Here is a 19,079-nt window from a genome sequence, read left to right on the forward strand (position 1 = left end):
TCTGTGCACTGACTCACTGGGTTACACTTGCAATTAATTGGTAATTTAATTGAATTGATAAGTAACTTAAATGTGTGCCAACTAGACCCTGTCTTTATTTCCCCTAAAGTAGAGCCAAAACACACAGTTCTCCCCTGGAAGCTTCTGTAGCTGCTGCTATTGTTACTGCTGCACTAAATATAAAATCTGCTCTTAATCACAATGCAGTTGTTACATGTTATGAAAAAAATGAATCAGGGAGAAATGAATAATGGTCTAGTTTTCACTTAAAACTGGAGAACGTCCACCCAGATCACCTTGTACCACTGTGCCATGAGCAAGGCAGGTTATAACACAAGCCACTTGTTGCTATGGAGCTGCTGCAGTGCCCATTCAAATACAGTTATACAGCAGATAAGATAAGAGTATTAAACACAAAATGATCCCTCAAGTTTTCAATAGATAAAAAATGTGCAATTCATTTAAATAATATAATCACTTGACAGTCCTAATATTTACTGATCTCATTCACAGGAGCTTTAAATCAGAGTCTCCAGTATAAGCAGTCTGATCTGTGTGTGGTGTGTAAGGTGTCTCACCATACTGTGGCCCCTCAACAGCAGCGGTGAGATCTCGCTGACGGGCGGCGAGTAGCCGTAGTCGTCGCAGGGCAGGTCCCCTCGGCGCCGGCGCCCGTGGGCCACGCCGTTCTGCCCGTAGTTTCGCGGGCAGAGGACGCGGTAGAGACAGAAGAGCAGCAGGACCAGCAGGACGCCCGCCGCCAGACCCAGAGCTGCCACCCTGGACGGGAAGAGGGACCAGTCAAACACAGACTATAGTACACTTGTTTTCCTACTGCAGCAGCAGGGTGACCGTTATACTCATATTGACAGACTGCACAGCTATTCCCCAAGTTATTTAAATCAGAATATGGCCAAGTGCATCTATAGCATTGTGTTGCTACAGAGACACTCTTGACAACTCAGATTCTCAATATTCAAAGGGACATTGTATAAAACCTCCCAAAGAAGTCACATATAATCACTTTGATATTTTTAAAGTGAAAATGAAAAGCAATGAGGGACAGTCACACTGAAATCACATGCTCAAAACCTGCCCATACAATCACAATAAGATGTTTTTTTTGGATATCATGCACATGCAGCCCTCATAATAGAATGTGACAAAGTGGCAGCACCCCCCCGCCCCCCCCTCTCCCCTCAGGTGTGCAGGTGTGTGCACTCATGTGGAAAACAACATTAATCACACCATGTTCACACCCTCCTCACGCCTCATCCTGACTCCTCCCATCAGCTCCACACCGTCACATCCTGTCACAAACTACTCATCTAACACATTTATTCCAACTGATGTGATAGACTAAAAAAGAATAAACACTCTAACAGACAGTGCATTACTTTTACTATTGTATTGAGTGTGTTTATGTCTTCATTTATCTTTTTGTTCTACATTTTATGACTCCCATCTGTCAACAGAGGGAGTTTGATTTTAAAGCCAGTCAAGGACTCTGAGTCAGAGTGAGAGATCCTCCACAGAGAACCTGCAGCTCCACTGAGGAATGTGGCACGTGTGTGATGATGAGACCTGCCACAGGTGTGAGACCCACTCTGCCTGAAATACCAGTCCATGGAAACCTGCTGCTGAGGCCAGGGGGCTCCAACGTCACACACACACACACACACACACACACACACACACACACACACACACACACACACACACACACACACACACACACACACACACAGTCAGCCAGTAACAAGTCAGGGTGGAGATATGGGTATTGTTCATATTGTTTCTTTCCTTTTTCTGTCTTTCTTTAATTCTTTTCCTATTTATGTATTTCTTTCCTTTTTCATTTCTGTCCATCTTTCTTTCTTTACTTACTATGTCCCCTTTTCTGTCTTTCTTTCTTTAATTATTTCCTTTTTAATGTCTTTCCTTCCTTTTTCCTTTCTGTCCATCTTTCTTTCTTTACTTCTGTCCCCTTTTCTGTCTTTCTTTCTTTTATTCTTTCCTTTTTAATGTCTTTCTTTCGTTTCTGTCTGTATTTCTTTCTTTTTTCCCTTTTGATGTCTTTCTTTCCTTCCTTTTTCCATTCTGTCTTTCTGTCTTCTGTCTATAGAAAGACAGAAGATACTTCTGTCTTTCTTTATTTCATTCTTTATTCTTTTACTTGTTTTCCTCTTTCTTTCCTTCTGCACAACAGACTTATGGGCCACTGGAGAAATAGACAGACTTTATAGGTAGGTATACAGTTAAATAAAACTGGTTTCATAGTATTTAGATAAACTGTAAACCTCATATTCTTTCCTCTGTATCCTCTGGATGTAACGTTACTGCTGTTAAATGATGTGGAAACAAGTGAAAATCACTAAGTGCTTCTTCTCTTGTGGCCTCTTGGCTGCAGCAGAAACAAGCTGTGAACGCTGTCGACAGGGGAACCTGAGAACAAACACCAGCTTATTTACACTTGAAGCAGGTTGGAGCCCCTCCCTCCCCTGGAGTGCTGATGTATTTAAGAGCAGTGCTGACTGTGTGAGCTCTGTCTTGATCCTCGAGTGTTTTCATACCAGTTCATCTGATCTTGGCAGCAGCTGAGCTCTGTGGAGCTGCAGCACGTACACAGTCCCAAATCTGATTCAGAGTCAGAGCCTGGAAATATCCGACCACACGTTGTGTTTCTAACAGTTGAACAAAAAGTGGAAGGATTATTATGAAATCATGTGACTGAGACACGCAGCGCACACTGTGTCTGTGTCCTTTAAATGTTTGCTGTGGTGTTTACAGAGGCAGCTCTGACTGTTGCTGCTCCGCTCTAAACACGCGGCTCACAGCGTCGGCTCCGAACGCTGATGGAGAATGTGATTACAGACGCTTCACACTGTCACCAAAACACAACAAATGAGAAGAAAGGGTTTGCTGCAGCTCTGCTGGATGAGTTTTTCAGTCTTTGATGGGAAAACTTTGCAAAGTAAATAATTTAAGGTCATGTACGACTGGTTTGTCAAACACCATTTTCATCAGCACCACATATGATTAACTCATTCCTCAGGTAGAAGAGAACCACCTACAGACAGAACACTGTCTCCGTTTGAAATCCAAATGTATTTGACTGTACAAGAATGTGCGACCTACGGCTCAACTGACGAGTGTTTTTGTCTCTCCACGTGCAGCAGCAATAAACACCTTTAAACCTGCGTCTCTGTTTTGCAACCTGCTCTGACCCCGGCTGCAACACACGTGATCACACCGGCCTTCTCACTCTCTCTCCCTCTCGTCTCAGGGTCAATGAAACAAGCCATAAATCAGCTGTGACTTCCCCTCTGTGAAGGTCACGACCCTGACCTCGGCCTCGGCTGATAACCTTGGTATCTACTGTCCAAAGATGAAACGGGAGAGAACTCAACCTTCCACTTGGCAGTCAGGGTGACAACACGCTGCCTTACACAACTGAGAGCTCGGAGAAAACATTAGACGAGGACCTGATACACTGTCCCTGACACTGATGTGCAGTGAGGGATGGTGTGTGGTGATTATGGGCTGTCAGAACAAAACTTCGCTATTCTAACAGAATTTGAATTATTTTAAAAATGAGAACATTCAGAGTAGAAACTGCCAACGTGTGCCTTCTGCAACGACACAAATTAATGTTGTGCAGTCGGGGTAGTAAACATGTTGATAAAACAAACTATTTTGTTGTTTATATATTTAACAGAAGAATCATTAGAAATTTGAATCTGATTTGGGGGAAAGACTGACAGCCCTAGTGGTGATAAATGTGTTAGAGTTACACATTAAAAACCTGAAAAGAAAAAAAAAGTGTATGAGGTCATGAATTTCCCTTTAAAATAAATATAGTCTGGTCTTCCTGTGTCATCGTAAGGCTTCAGAAACACACATGGATTATTGATGTTACTGAGTCAAGCACACTTTCCAACGTGAAGGTTTTTCCAGACGCACAGCGCGCAGAAATAACAACAGTGACAAGTAAAAGAAGTAAAAATAGATCATATGGCAGTGACGTCTCAGTTCACAGCTTCTCATTGACTGAGGCTGCTGGACCACATCAGCAGGAAAACCTGTAAAACTGTCAAATGGCTGCAGACGAGTTCAAGGAAACATCGTAAAACACAACGCAGCAAACTGGTTGTGTCCGGAGATTATACCGGAAAAAACATGTTCCTGTCAGTTTGTTACATCACAGATGATTGGTGTGTTAAAAACCAACCAGTTCACCAGGCTGGTCCGGTCAATGTTGCTAAAGGCACAAATAACCACGGCCCCTCCCCCCGTCCCTTTGTCTCCATTCAGATAAGATAACAGTCACTCCACTGACACTTGACACACTGACACTTAAAGTGATAGTTCACCCAAAATTCAAATTTCACTCATTATCTACTCACCCTCATGTCAACTAAGAGCTGTGAGAATTTTCAGAGTCCTCCGTTCCTTCTCTGAGTTACGAGGGGGTCCGCGCAGCAGTATTTGTCCATATAATGGTTGTCAATGGATACCAACTTTCTTCGTCCAAAAAGACACACCAAAAAACATCCAAATACCTCCATACTGCTCGTCTGTAATGTCCGCCTTGTATTGAAGCCCCGACATGAGAAATTGTTCCGAAAAACATTAAAGTCTATATTTTAAGCTTGTTTGTAGCGGAAGCTCCCAGTGTCTCGGTTCACTGCTCTTCCCGTGTCAGTGCAAATCTCGCGTGATTTGCACTGACCGGCGGAACAATTTCTCATGTCGGGGCTTCAATACCAGTGGGACATTGCAGACGAGCAGTATGGAGGTATTTGGATGTTTTTTGGTGTGTCTTTTTGGACGAAGAAAATTGGTATCCATTGACAACCATTATATGGACAAATACTGCTGCGCGGACCCCCCCATAACTCAGAGAAGGCACGGAGGACTCTCACAGCTCTTAGTCGACATGAGGGTGAGTAGATAATGAGTGAAATTTGAATTTTGGGTGAACTATCCCTTTAACACATCTCGTCCTTCAGGCCTTTCCCCTCGAGGCTGAGGAAAAGGTTCCTGTATTTCTCAACACTGTACCTCAACCAATCACTGATCAGATCTATGTGTCATTAGTTCCCAGGCAGAGATGACCTTGTTCTGAACGTGAGAGCTGCTCATGACCTTGGACTCCGCGTTACTTTACTGCTGCAGAGGAGGCTTCAGACCGGACCATCAGTTCAGTGACACCCTGGTGGAAAAGACTCCAGGACAATGTTTTTCAAAAGAGGAGCACCTTCCAAGGTGTTCCAGGTGTTTTCCCCCTAAATTTAAAAACAGGTTGTAGAGGCCCAGTTTCAGTTTTACACTGTATTGATCAGTGAAGAAAAAGAAGAAAGAAAGAAAACTCTGGATGAAGTTGATCCAAAAATGAAAACTACTGATGGCATTATGTTTATATCAGTCATAAAAACTGGATGGAAAATAATGACCAATGATCAGAATATTTTCATATTTAATGCCATATTTTTTAATTAAAGGGATAGTTCAGTTTTTTTGAAGTGGTGTTGTATGAGCTACAAATGTCCATTAAGTACACTAGATGCAGTAGAAAGGTCTCTGCCCCCCTCCACTGAGAAACACTGGCGCATCGCACTGCACCGAGACACAGGCAGTACACTGTTTGTGTGTCACGATTAATCAGCGTATTTTTGCTGCCTACGAGAAGTCCCGTCTCAAAATAATACACCAGTTCAAGAGTACAATCTAAAGAAAAATATGTACTTTACACTTTAAAAAAAAAGCTGAATTATCCCTTTAAGGTTGACCCACTAAAAGTTTTAGTACCATGAAACACCGATTGAAGGTTTTCCCCTCAGGTTTTGGATTATGTCCCTCCCTCCTTCCAACACGCTGCTCTGGAGTCTGTTCAGTTTTGTGTGGTAGCTGTGTGTACTGTGTGTGCACTGTGCATGTGTGTGTGTTGGAGTACTAACTTGTACAGGGTGAGGTCGGTCTGCAGATCTGCAGACACTTTGGGGATGGGTGGAGGAGGATGTCTGGTGTCCTGAGGGTGGCGGGTCTCGATGGCCTCCTGGGGGCTGAGGTTAACGGTGACGGGGATGACGGGCAGGATGCTGATGTACCTGAAGGGAGGGAGAGAACAATGTAACCTGACGGTGGCGTTCTGTGCAAAATCCCAAACTAGACATCTTAACTGAACACAGTTAATGAGTGAAAACAGGTTTCTGGCTCGTACCAACATTAAGTGAAGGAACGAGCTGTCTGCATTTATTGATTAAGCCCAAAGTGTCTCATCTTAGCTAGTTGGGTCTTTTGCTAGAAATTATCATATCAGTGATACTGTATAGTTTCGTATCTGTTCCTGAGACTCTACCACTGCACTGTGTCCTGCCTCAGTTCACCTTAGTCACCAAATAAGCTGCTGAACTTTTAAGGAATGCATCTATGATGATGCACAAGATGTTTGACGTCATAAAAACAGTCCTGAGTGTTAATATTTCACCAGTGTACACATCATAAAGCATCAGTGAGCAGCAGGAGTAGCATGACAAGTCATATAAACAGTGTGAAATAAGCTGATTGTTCAGCCTTCACAAAATAAAAGCAGTGTTTTTTTAATTAAAACACATGTTCAATCTCGTTGATAGAGATTATAGTGGGAAAATCACACATGTTGAGCATCTGCTTATTGATGTTAATTATTTATTATTAGTCATTTGTTTTGAGGTAAATAAAAACTTAATTCATCTTCATTAAAAACCTTCAACACAGTGTGACTGATCAACACAGACACGTTTCCTCTCACCTCTTGGCTAAAGTGATGTTGTAGTAGCTGAAGAGTGAGGGCCAGTGCCTGAAGGACAGCCTCCTCCAGCCCTCTTCGTCCTCGGCCCCCCATGTGATCTGAGGTGCGGCGGGCGGGGCCTGGGGGAGGGGCCCCGCCCTGGCCGCTCCGTGGTGGCCTTGCGATTGGTTTTCGGGTATGGGAGTGGGATCCGGCGCGGGGTGGATGCTGAGGGTGCTGGTGGGATCCCCGCCACGGAAGACGGGGGCCACGCCCAGGTGAGGAGGCAGACCGCCCCCTCCGGGATCTCCCAGAGGGCTCTGCTCAGACACCTGCGCGGCCAGGTAGGTGCGGATCCCGGCCGGGTCGGTGTAGACCAGGATGCCGATCCAGATCACGGTGCCCACCTGGAAACACGCCGTATGGATATTACTGATCGTTAAAGGGATAGTTCACCCAAAATTCACCCTCACCCTCATGTGGACTAAGGGCTGGGAGAAGTTTCAGAGTTATCCGTGGCTTCTCTGAGTTACAGGGGGTCTCGGCGTAGCAGTGCATTGTATTGAAGCCCCAAAATGCGAAATTGTCCCGAAAAAAATTAAATAAGTCTATTTTTCAAGCTTGTTTTGTCCCGGTTCATCAAATTTGGACGAACTGGGAAGAGGACGGACCCTGGTTCGTCCAAATTTGACGAACCGGGAAGAGGAGCTTCCGCTACAAAACAAGCTGGAAATATAGACTTATTTAATTTTTTTCAGGACAATTTTGCATTTCGGGGCTTCAATATCCATTTGCAACCGTTTTATGGACATGCACTGCTACGCCGAGACCCCCTGTAACTCAGAGAAGCCACGGATAACTCTGAAACTTCTCCCAGCCCTTAGTCGACATGAGGGTGAGTAGATAATGAGTGAAATTTAAATTTTGGGTGAACTATCCCTTTAACACGGTTAGTCCACAACAGGACATTCGGATCGCAGGTTTGAATCCATCCTCTCACCATGATGATGCGCTGAGCGAGCCGCGTGCGGGCCAGGAAGTAGACCACCCGCAGCCTCTTGGGGAGCCTCAGGTTCCTGAAGGCCGGCGTCTGCAGGGTGATGGTGTGGGGGGATGGACGCGGAGGAGGGGGGGCCTCGCGTGTACGCAGCGGGCCCGGCTTGGGTGGAGGCAGCCCTGCTTCGGCCGGCAGGCGGCGGTTCAAGTCAGCCAGCTAAAGGGGGGGGGGGGGGGGGGGGTTAAGATGTTAAAACAATCAAAGATGTGAGGCCGTGACAGAGGGAGGGGCTTGATCAGAATCTGATGATGCTGATTTTACTGATCCATCCTTGTCTTTCCAATGATCAAGCAAAAATGCTAAATCATTCTCTTGTTTCAGCCTCTCCAGTGTAAGCACTATGATTCATATTCACATACATAGAGTATTTAAAAATGTGTAGACTCAGTTTGAAAAGTACGTACGCGTACTGCATTCACGTGAAAGAAAAAAAAAAGCTCTGTTTTTTCTGATTTTTATGAAGTGGAGGCTGGCTTGACCGCGGCCGTTAAACATAAAACAGTTAAACGTTACTTGCAGGTGGGAGCTTCCCGCGGGATTTTGAAATCTCGTTAAGTCAGAAAAAAAAATTGCTCCGAAATTTTTATTATTATAACCTTTATTTAACCAGGTTTGTCCCATTGAGATCCAAGATCTCTTTTGCAAGAGAGACCTGGCCAAGAATGACAGACCGGCCAAGAAGGCCAGAAAAAATTACTCTGAAAAACAGATTTTTTTTTTTCACCAAGTGAATGCAATAAGCTTCCATAGAAAAGAACATCCAGTTTAAACACATAAGACCAAACAAGAAGAGAAACACTCATTGTTAATTATATATGTTAAATAAACCAAATATTGTTCAAAGGATTAGATTCTATTTGTTTGTGTATGTAAGTGTGTGGCTTTACGATGCTAATTCTCACTTGGCCCGAAACAGAGCTAAACACTGGTGAAAGGTTTCTGTGTGTGTGTGTGTGTGTGTGTGTGTGTGTGTGTGACTCAGGAAGAGGGAGCAACAGTAGAACATTAAGAGGTTTGAAAATGAGAAGTGCACATGTGGGACAACAGTAATCTGAAAACTATGTGGTGAATGTATGTGGGTCTGTGACCGCCACCCGACCTCCTGAACGTCCTGTATCAGCTCATGACGAAGGTTTAGTGTGTGCCTGTGTGTGTGTCAGCTCCACTTCCTTTGTATTAAGGTTTCTTCTCCTTCACACATCTAGAGTTATCATAAGCCAGATGTGTGTGTGTGTGAGCACCTACCTCCATGCGGCGGATGTCTATAGACAGAACTGTGGTGAAGAAGAACATCTGCAGGAAGAAGTCAGACACCAGCCCCACGACAGCAAACAAACAGAACTCCTGCAAACACACACACACACACACATCAGACCACTACAAAGGCTAACTGACCAATCATGTGTGAGCGTGGTGGCACGATGATGCACCAGCTACATGAAGTGTATCGCCACCAACAGGACATGGTATGATTTCATTGAGGAATAGTTCTTATTGTTCTGTCATGTTTTATAAGTAGGACACACACACACACAAAGCATTGTGGGAGGGGAGACGCTTCTTTTGTGTTGGCATACTTTCCCTATTGTTTTCATACTGTGTGTTGTTATTTATTTTCTCTCCCACTGTTATTTCCTACTCTTTGTTTCTGCCGATTGAACAATCCAAACACGTTTCCGTTACCTGGATAGCCGGCACCAGAGTGAAATATCCGATGAGGATGATGCACAGCTCAGTGGCCATGTTCTTCATGATAGACCAGCTCTCATTACTGAGGCCTGCACAGAGACAGAGACAGAGACACTTAATACACCAGTCTAGTCTCAGTAAGACGCCATCAAAGCTCCGTTCACTAGCCTGCAGGAAAAAACAGGATAATTACTCAGTGATTAGTAGTAGGGTTGTCATGAAAACAGATACTTCAGTACCAAGTCGATGCTGAGGAAGGGCGCCTTTTGCTAACTAGCAAACAAATTTTTCGCCGTTTGAAATGGCAGAACCACGACACGCCCCTTCCAACTCCCAGAGTTTGGGCCTCCAAGCCAGATACAGCCCTATGAGCTGCCAGTGCTACCAAACTTAATCAGGTCCAGAATTTTTCTGTGGGATTGCGCATAATTTTACAAATTCCCGCAAATCTGGGGAATTCTGGGGAATTCCCACCATCCACTGTGCTCTGGCTCATCTGATCGGCGCTTATCTAAAGCAAAGGCCTGGATGATTTGGGCCGTCGCCTTGGTTAAAGCGTGTGTGTGTGCATGGCGGGGCGTTCAGATGTAGCATCTTGCACAAACAAAGGAAGCCCGTATATGGAAAGACGTCACCGCACATTTCAGGACCACTGACTTATATCATCAGAACAGGCATGTCCTATGATTTTCAGCCTCATTTTCATATTTAATAGAGGAGGGACAATACCTGACAGTAATATTCTCAGCTATTAGGATGCTGCTCCACCCCCAAATCAAACCGTGTATCGAACTGTTGGTCAGAAATCGAGATACGAATGGAATCGTGACTTTGGTGTAACGTTACAGGCTTAACAGGTAATGACTACATGACTTTCTGTTTGTGTTGAGCCATATTTAGCGTTTTAACACTGTTCTTAACTTCATGTTGCTGCCCGCTCTTTAAATTCTGTGCAGTTTGAGAAGCACAGTGGAGATGAAATACGTGAAAGTTTGATGTGAAACTGCTTTTTAATTAGGTAGTGAATTATTGAAAAGTCCATAGGTTCTGTTTTATTTTATTTTTTTATCGTGGCATCGATTGAGCATCAAGGATCATGGAAATTCACTGGTGTTGGTATCTACTACTGAAAATCTGGTATCATGACAAACCTAATTAGTAGAGTAGATATTAAACATGTTGTACAGCTGGTGTTTCTGTACCTAAAACTACAACAAGCACAGTCAACACACACTCTGTCCTCACCCTGAGCAATGCGGAGTTTGACCTCGAGGTCAACAGGCGTGGAGACAACAGACTTGGTGAGGACCAGGACGTTCTCGAGGCCGATCACCACCACCAGGTACGGGAAAATCTCCCTGTGGAGAGGAAACAGCAGAGCAGCGACAACCTCAGAGGTGAACTGGGGGAAAAGAGCAGGTTTCACTGCTCAGATTCAGGTTGTGATTTTCCATTTGCCACATGAGTGTGTTTTTGCACCTCTGGGGAACCTCTTTGTTCCCATGCACAGATGATCTGACAATGAACTGTGGAGTAAACTGAAGTTCCTGGATCACTGACATTACAGGGAACAACAATAAAGGAGAGCAAAGGGTGAAGCTGAGAAAGGTGGAAAGAATTTTCCCAGACTCCCTGAAGTGGTTGAGAAGAATCACTTTGTCCACCAACAATGGAGAGAAACAATATTTTTTAAAGAACTCAAAGAGGAGGTTAGGTTTTAAAATCCCACACATTATGTTTTCTAGGTTTAATTATATCAGGAAATGATTTTACACCTAAAAGGCAAATAAAGTGTATTTCTTTGTGGGAAAATGGACAATTAAAATGACTGTCATCAGGACTGTTTGAATTGATATGAATGGATTCTGGAGATTCATATCCAGGCCTGTAGGTGATATAAATGTGATAGTTCAACATTTTGGCAAATTGGCCCATTGCCATAATCCCTATAGTCATAGCAGTAGGTTCGTTACCTTTAATTGTCGGTGCAAGCTAGTTTTAGAACGGCAGAGCGGAGCAGCAGGCTGCTCAGAGCTACACTATGGAGGCTAATGAGATTTCTTGGTTTCCCTCATCAAACTCATCAAATACACAATCCAACAACTCCAAAACACTCTGGTTGTGAGCTGCACATTCACCACGCTATGAGATAATAACAGAACGTTACGAGACAGAGTTGTTTTAAAGGTAAATTCATGCAAAACTGCTGATGCGCATTGCGTTCAGGGACAGTTTTTCAGCAAGCAGACTCTGTATTTACCTCGAAAACGGCTCCGTTTCGTAACGTTCCATTATTATCTCATAGTGTGGTGATTGTGCAGGTCACAACTTGTCCACAAAAGCGTTTTGGAGTTTTGGGATTTTGGGATTTTGGGATTTTGAATTTTGTGAGTTTGATGAGGGAAACCAAGAAATTCCTTTAGCCTCCATAGCATAGCTCTGAGCAGCCTGCTCTAAAAAATAGCTTACACCGACAATTAAAGGTAACGAACCTACTGCTATGACTATAGGGATTATGGCAATGGGCCAATTTGCCAAAATGTTGAACTATCCCTTTAAGAGATGTTTTAAAAACTGTCACACACAATGATGAAATTAACTTCACCAGAAACAGTACTGTTATCTGTGTATGACCATCACTGTGGCCATTTACATTCAAATCAAGTAAACTATGTCATTTATTGGTCACACTGATGGTGACTGGTAGACATGGGCCCCAACTACACCAGGGATTTTAAAAAACAATCTTTATTTTCTTGCCTGAGCAGGAGAAAAAGTTAAAAGAAAGAAAGAAACCAAGTTGAAAAAGATTGATCAATATTTGGTGATTGCCTGCTGGGAATGTCCCTCTGTGATGAGGTGTAGGGAGATTAGTCTGAGAGGAGAGATAAGCTGTTGCTATACAAGTAAGAGTATAACTGGGTCACGGAGGAGTCAACAGCTCTGCGTGTTACATCAGACACACTCAGTAACACAGTTACCTGACACACACTCACACACACTATCGCTATCTCGGCAGCCCTGGATGTGAAAGCTCGGTTGTGTCGGCCTTGATGTGTGTTTATGCAAACGCACAAAGTACAGGCGAGGCCCACTGTGGACCCGACCTGCGTGGGTCTTGGTCAGTGGTTGGACAACAGTGTGCCGTTATCACGCCACAGCGTCTGCTTTCTAAGAGTCCACGAGTGATTGGACGCTCGATGAATGTCAACATCGTTGTATCCCCGCCCCATAACGTAGCCCCGCCCACCTCCTCCCTTCTTTTATCATCCATACCAACCCCCTGACTTTGTGCCAAGTTGCTGTAAACATTGACACAGATCCATTTAAGTCAATGGAGGAAATGGTCAATAGACTACTTTCAGTGTGTGTGTGTGTGTTTGTGTGTGTGTTTGTGTGTGTTGGTGGACCTGTCCTGATTGTTTTAAGAGATAATGATGAAACAGCAACAGTCTGTTGGGGCTGTAAATATTAACAGGATGTGGTTGAATGTACAGAACATGATGAGGACAACGTTCTTCTGGCCTGTTTTTCTGTGTCTTTCTTTAAATAATAATGATGAATACTCCTGGTGGTTTCCACAACAGTCTTGAATAAATTGCAAATCAGTTGCAGCACATAAGATGAAAGTTGATATTTTTTGAGAAACCAAACCAAAACTCCACAGCCATGCTGCTACAGTAGCACCATGAACTGAATCCTTACATCAACATGTTAACAAGCCCTAAATGCCAATGCTAACATGTTGCTGTGCAGACGTCAGTTGCTTTACCATGCCATGTCAGCAGCACCCTCATGTTTAACACAAACACAAATTCGCACAAAGCAAAATTCAAAGTGCATCTGGGTTTGTTTAAGTACCTGGTCATAGGAAGATTTTGACATGATATGAACTGGAAAGGAAGATGAGATTCATCCCCTGGACATCATGACTATCTGCACCATCTTACATACATATTAATGAACATTCTCATGTATATGTGTTTGAGATTCTATTTCTGTCTCCAGTCCCATTGGCAGGTTGGTGTCAATCAGAAGAAAAAACAAGGCAACATCAAGATAAATATTAAAGGAATAGTTCAACATTTTGGCAAATTGGCCCCTTGCCATAATCCCTATAGTCATAGGAGTAGGTTTGTTACTTTTAATTGTCTGTGCAAGCCGTTCCGTTATTATCTCATAGCGTGGTGAATGTGCAGGTCACAACTTGTTGGATTGTGTATTTGATGAGTTTGATGAGGGAAACCAAGAAATCCCATTAGCCTCCTAGCGTAGCTCTGAGCAGCTCGCAGCAATCTAAAAACAGCTTGCACCAACAATTAAAGGTAACAAACCTACTGTTAAGATTATAGGGATTATGGCAATGGGCCAATTTGCCAAAATGTTGAACTTTTAATGAACTAACTAATATTGAAGGAGATTAAAAAAAAAAAAACAGATAGAGAGAACATAACAAAGTAAAATGGATGAAATTGTTGAGCACAGATCAAAAATCTGCAAAGTGCTTTAGTGTTAATTAAAAAGCTCAGTGTTGATGTTATTGCACGTAGCCAGATTAGTGATTGCACAATGCCCAACTGCACATGCTACACATCCAGGGATTGCTCAGATATTTCAGTAGTGACAGATTGACAGACACTACTATCCACTGAGTCATGCTGATATAGTACGGGGACAGTGCATGGGGACATGTTCCAACATGTTGCACCTGCGTTGTTGTGTCTTCAGTGTCACCCATTGCTCGATGTCCTGGTTTTCAAATTATTTCTATATTCCTTTGCTTCAAGATCAAAGCTAGATCTTTATTGACCAACAAAAAGGGCTTTTCATAATCTCTCTTATAAACTTCTAAGTAGAAAAAGGAAAGTGTTCCTACCCTCCATTGAGTGTGGGTGTCAGTCCAAACAGCGTGCACAGCCCCACAGACATGAGCAGAGAGCTGAGCACCGTGACCACAGCAGCCAGAGCCAGGCCCCACTTCGACTTCACCATGTCGATCTTACCTGCAGGGAGCAGAGAGACAGACACACACACTGTGAACATACACACACATCACAGCTGACTACAGTAGGAACTATTGTATTTATTCATTTAACAGCTCAGTGGTGAGGACAGATGTTCCCACTGCAAATCCCTCAAATGGTGCCGTCTGCCAACATGGCTTTTTAAAGCGGCTAATTCACCGTTAAATACACAGAAATATTTTAAGACTTTATTAACCTCCAGAAATCCTGCATTGGCCAAAAAGTCTACAAAGTTTTACATTAAAATATTAAGTCTAAGAAATCCCTGATACAAGCTTTACAACTTATTAATGTAAAGGGATTTGAATTTAGAGCTACAGAGGAAAAAAAGGCAGAAAATATTTTGTGTTAAAGGTGTACAGAAATGGCCGTTTGTCCTGTTTGTCGCGCCGAGTTGTCACGAGCTGCAACACGAGTTTACCCGAGTAAGGAAAACGAATTTGATTGGTCGTTATCGAGCGGGCGGGATATTCAAAGCTTGGGGCGAGACCGAGCTCGGTGTGTGTGTGCGTGTCTCAGACGTTTGAATGACGGATGATGGATCCAATATCAGTGGCTGATGAATCGTGTACAGGCTGACGTATAATCCGTGCGCCTGCATTATCCAATGCGAAAAAAAAAATACACACTTTCATCCCGGATTTACTCAAAAATAGAATTTTGCACAAAGTTTGGCCTACATCGTCTGAAAGATGAGTTATTACATTAATTTTATGATCCAGAGTGGGCTTAAATTCAGTTTTCTTTTCTGTACACCTTTAAAAATACGAATAAATGAAATGAAGGGGGCGGTGCGTGGCGCAGTGGTTAAAGCGGCCGCCCCACACAGGCGTCCCCGGTTCGAATCCTGCATCGGGCAGACCTTTCCTGCATGTCATTCCCCCTCTCTCTGCCTCCCCCATTCCTGTCTATCTCACTATGTGCTATCCAATAAAGGCAAAAAGCCAAAAAATATACTTAAAAAAAATAAATAAATAAATAAATGAAATTAAAATAATAAAAACTGTAGTTGAAAGAAGTTTTTGATTACTTCAGCAAGTTACATTTTGAAAAGAAACAAGGTGCCAAATGTATAACTGAATGAATGAATCAACTGATCAGCTTGTGAAAATGTATTTTGTGTACTTGCAGTGTGTGTGTGTGTGTGTGTGTGTGTTTGTTTGGACTGGTAAGTTGCTGAGCTCTTAGCTGGGAGCATTCTTGCAGCGGTGTACAATGTTCCTGTGTGAGGATTATCCCTGCACCAGACAGGCAAACAACCTTGGCGCACACGTGCACGTGCAAAAAGGTCTGCACGGCAGACACTGAGTCCAGATCTTTGGCGCCTCTCAGAGATTAAAGAACGATGTGAGCCGTGCTGATAATGAAATAAAGAAGACGTTGGACTGACGTGTGGAGAAGTAGATGTAGGCGAAGAGGATGATGTATGTGGTGACGAGGGGGATGAGCTCAGCGATGCCGATCTCCTCCTTGAAGTGGACGTGGACCATGTGGTCGTCTCTCAGGCTGCAGTTGGCCGGCGGGTGGAGCTGCTTCAGACGAGCCCGCAGGCTGTTCAGGAACCTGGACACACACACACACACACACAACACACACCTCAACATCATCATCGCCGGCGTCATCAAGCGCTGCAGATCCATTCCACTCACAGATTCTTTGTGTACAATTACAGAAACAAATGTGCAGCGTGATGCAGATGATTGCCAGTCTCCACTTTAGGACAGTGGGCTGTTTATTCTGGAAGTTACCAAACTAAATTATCTTTAAATATAGACCTGTCAAAAACCATTTTTGCTCAACTGGCAAAGAAACCCAGCACTGTTTAATTTAATTTCATAGTTCAAAGTCTACAATGCTGAGAAGAGGCAAAGAAAAAGCTGCCAGTTGTCTTAGTAACATTTGTTAAACTACTGCTTTCAGAAAAAGCAAAAATCTTCACACATCTATTTCTTTGGCAGGTGCGTCGGAGGGTGACAATTAAGTCCAAATTAGAAAAAGAAGAGTTCCCGCACACATGGCCAACTTGCAGAATTTATTGCATTTCAACGTTTTCAGTGCTAGACCTTTAGGTCAAACGTTGCAATGCAATAAATTCTGCAAGTTGGCCATGTGTGCGGGAACTCTTCTTTTTCTTAAACTACTGCTTTGAAATCTATAAGCTCACACAGCCTTAATGAACATTATGGGACATGGAAAGAAAAATGACCCTGGAAGAAATTTCGGAAAAAAGTTTGTCTCAGTTAACTTTGTATTAGACATTTATCTTTACACTGAGAAATAAAGTGACAAATACTAAAAAGAAAAGGACTCCTTCGTTTTCTTTCTGTTAAGATTCAGTTGAACCTTTTTGTTCCTTCTGTTCCTGTCTCCTTACAAATCTTTTTCTCTGTTTCTATTGTTATAATTATTTTTTATCGATTTTCTTCTCAACCCGCTCTTATCTGTTTCTTACTGCTTTTTCCTCTTTCCCCTCAATTATTATTTCTATCTCCTTTAATTGCTTACATCATTTTCCATCTCACTTTGTTCCTCCTGGTTTCAATTTATGCTGTTGGGTTCTTGAGTTGCTTCTTATGGGTTTATATGAGGTTCTTCTCTCATACTATTTGAATGTTATTTTAAGCAATTTGTAATCCCTTGTTTTCAAAAGCTGATATATAAATAGAAGAATTATTAACTATTCCATTGCAGATGTAACTCACTGTGCATCGTAGCTGGATAACACCACAGTGATTGTGTACGACACCACCCTCCTCCTGTTGTAATGACTGACACCTGTGTATTTTCCAGGGACACCAAACAGCAGGTCTGAAACACAAAAACACAAAATAAAGATCATACACACACACACACACACACACACACACACACACACACACACACACACACACACACACACACACACACACACACACACACACACACACACACACACACACACACACACACACACACACACACACACACACACACACACACTCTCTGCAGGACTTTTTTCAAGTGACAGTGCTCTGCTATCATCCATTAAACCAGTAGTGTGAAGTACTGGCCATGTTATTACAGTATATGACCTAGGGGTGGGAGAAAAAATCGATTCACATAAATATCGCAATATCCTTTTTGACGATTTTTAAATCGATTGTCTTTTCAAAAATCGTTTTATTTATTTATTTATTTATTTTTAATTTAATTTTTTTTTTTTCTTTTTTTGGGGGGGGGGGGGGTTGAAATATTGTGTTAGCCTTTTTTACATACAGAGAGTACAGGTTTTGAAAAGGGTTTAAGTTCACTTTATAACGGAGTATGTTTATTTATTTATAGGCTCCTACAGTATTTGTGTGCAGATAAATGTTAAAAATGCAGACAAAAAATCGAGAGAATCGGCAATATCATAGAATCGCAATTTAAATCGAATCGCCATCCAAAAAATCGTAGAAGAATCGAATCGGGAGAAAAGCATATCGTCCCAGCCCTAATATGACCTCTGAGCGACAGCAGTCAGTGGGGTTTGCTGCAGGTGAAGCTGCTGACCACTGCTCTTTTAGGAAGCTGAGAACCTCTGTGCTGATATCAGCTCATCTTTAAAAATAACTCCATTTCACATCTGCCTCTTTTCAACTTCAGTCTTCTTCATAGCAGGGACCCTGTGGAGGCAGGGGCTGCTGGGATATACTCAGCAGCTTTCCCACAGCGGTGTGACTGGATCAGCTCACTGTGAACAACAGTATCAGTCTGACTGGATCTGGCCGCCCAGCCGTCCCTGACTCCAGCTCCAGAATAAGCTTCCCCACCTCTAAATCACTTGAGCTGGAGGGCGAGGGCGAGGCGGAGGGCTGAGCCGGCTTTCAGCAGCCAGAAGACGTCCATTTGGTTCACTATGTCAGTGGGTAAAGTTTTTCAGGGAATTCAATAAGTTCTCAAGGAATGAAACTGTGTGTTCTCTGTCAACATAAAAGCCTCTTAGTTTGCTGATGCCACTAATCTCCCCACTCACTACCTCCCTACAATTACCCCTGCTGAATGATGGCAGGCTCCTTCCAACACAGCAGTCAACAGAATAAAAAAGGACTGAACTCCGCTTCTGATATTTCTGACCATGAAACGCCTCCGGTCCAGGCTGGATTTGATGGCTAATCTCACGGCACGAGACAGGAAGCGGAGTCAGAATTTTTCGAAATGAAAAAAGGCCTGAAACCCCCTTTACGAACAGTGTGACAACAAGACATGTGTTGTACTAGTGCAGGGTGTTGACCAGCTCTGTGTGAGCAGCTCAAATAGGTTCATCAGGTTCCGAGATGTTTTCCATATCCAAGTTAGAAATACTGTACATGAGCTCAGCCTTAAAGGTGAAGTGCCGTTTCTTACAACCTGGACCTTATTTCTCGCATAAAATACGGTGGTTTACTCACCTACAGTATATAACTTTAGTGTCATTAGGAGTCCTTTGGACAATATTTAGATCCATTCGAGAGCCACATATATCCATATAGTGGGAGTGAATGGGGAATTGAGAATGCAGGCTCTAAATAACACATTA

The 19,079-nt window shown here is 43.1% G+C and overlaps 1 protein-coding gene across 2 annotated transcripts in view; it reads right to left on the reverse strand.

Moving 5' to 3' along the window:
- The window catches only part of scap (SREBF chaperone), a 56,886-nt gene that overhangs the window by 18,484 nt on the left and 19,323 nt on the right, over positions 1 to 19,079 (reverse strand). For both annotated transcript variants that reach the window (XM_083990442.1, XM_083990441.1), the window contains exons 6-15: positions 17,245 to 17,350; positions 15,933 to 16,105; positions 14,395 to 14,521; positions 10,764 to 10,876; positions 9,513 to 9,607; positions 9,075 to 9,173; positions 7,773 to 7,985; positions 6,794 to 7,179; positions 5,961 to 6,110; positions 579 to 780 (exon numbers count right to left, since the gene is read on the reverse strand). In XM_083990442.1, the coding sequence (XP_083846568.1) occupies positions 579 to 780; positions 5,961 to 6,110; positions 6,794 to 7,179; positions 7,773 to 7,985; positions 9,075 to 9,173; positions 9,513 to 9,607; positions 10,764 to 10,876; positions 14,395 to 14,521; positions 15,933 to 16,105; positions 17,245 to 17,350 (1,664 nt within the window). The remainder of the gene's footprint in view (positions 1 to 578; positions 781 to 5,960; positions 6,111 to 6,793; positions 7,180 to 7,772; positions 7,986 to 9,074; positions 9,174 to 9,512; positions 9,608 to 10,763; positions 10,877 to 14,394; positions 14,522 to 15,932; positions 16,106 to 17,244; positions 17,351 to 19,079) is intronic.

The sequence above is a fragment of the Trachurus trachurus genome (genome assembly GCF_905171665.1).
Source record: "Trachurus trachurus genome assembly, chromosome: 16".
NCBI classification, from domain to species: Eukaryota; Metazoa; Chordata; class Actinopteri; order Carangiformes; family Carangidae; genus Trachurus; species Trachurus trachurus.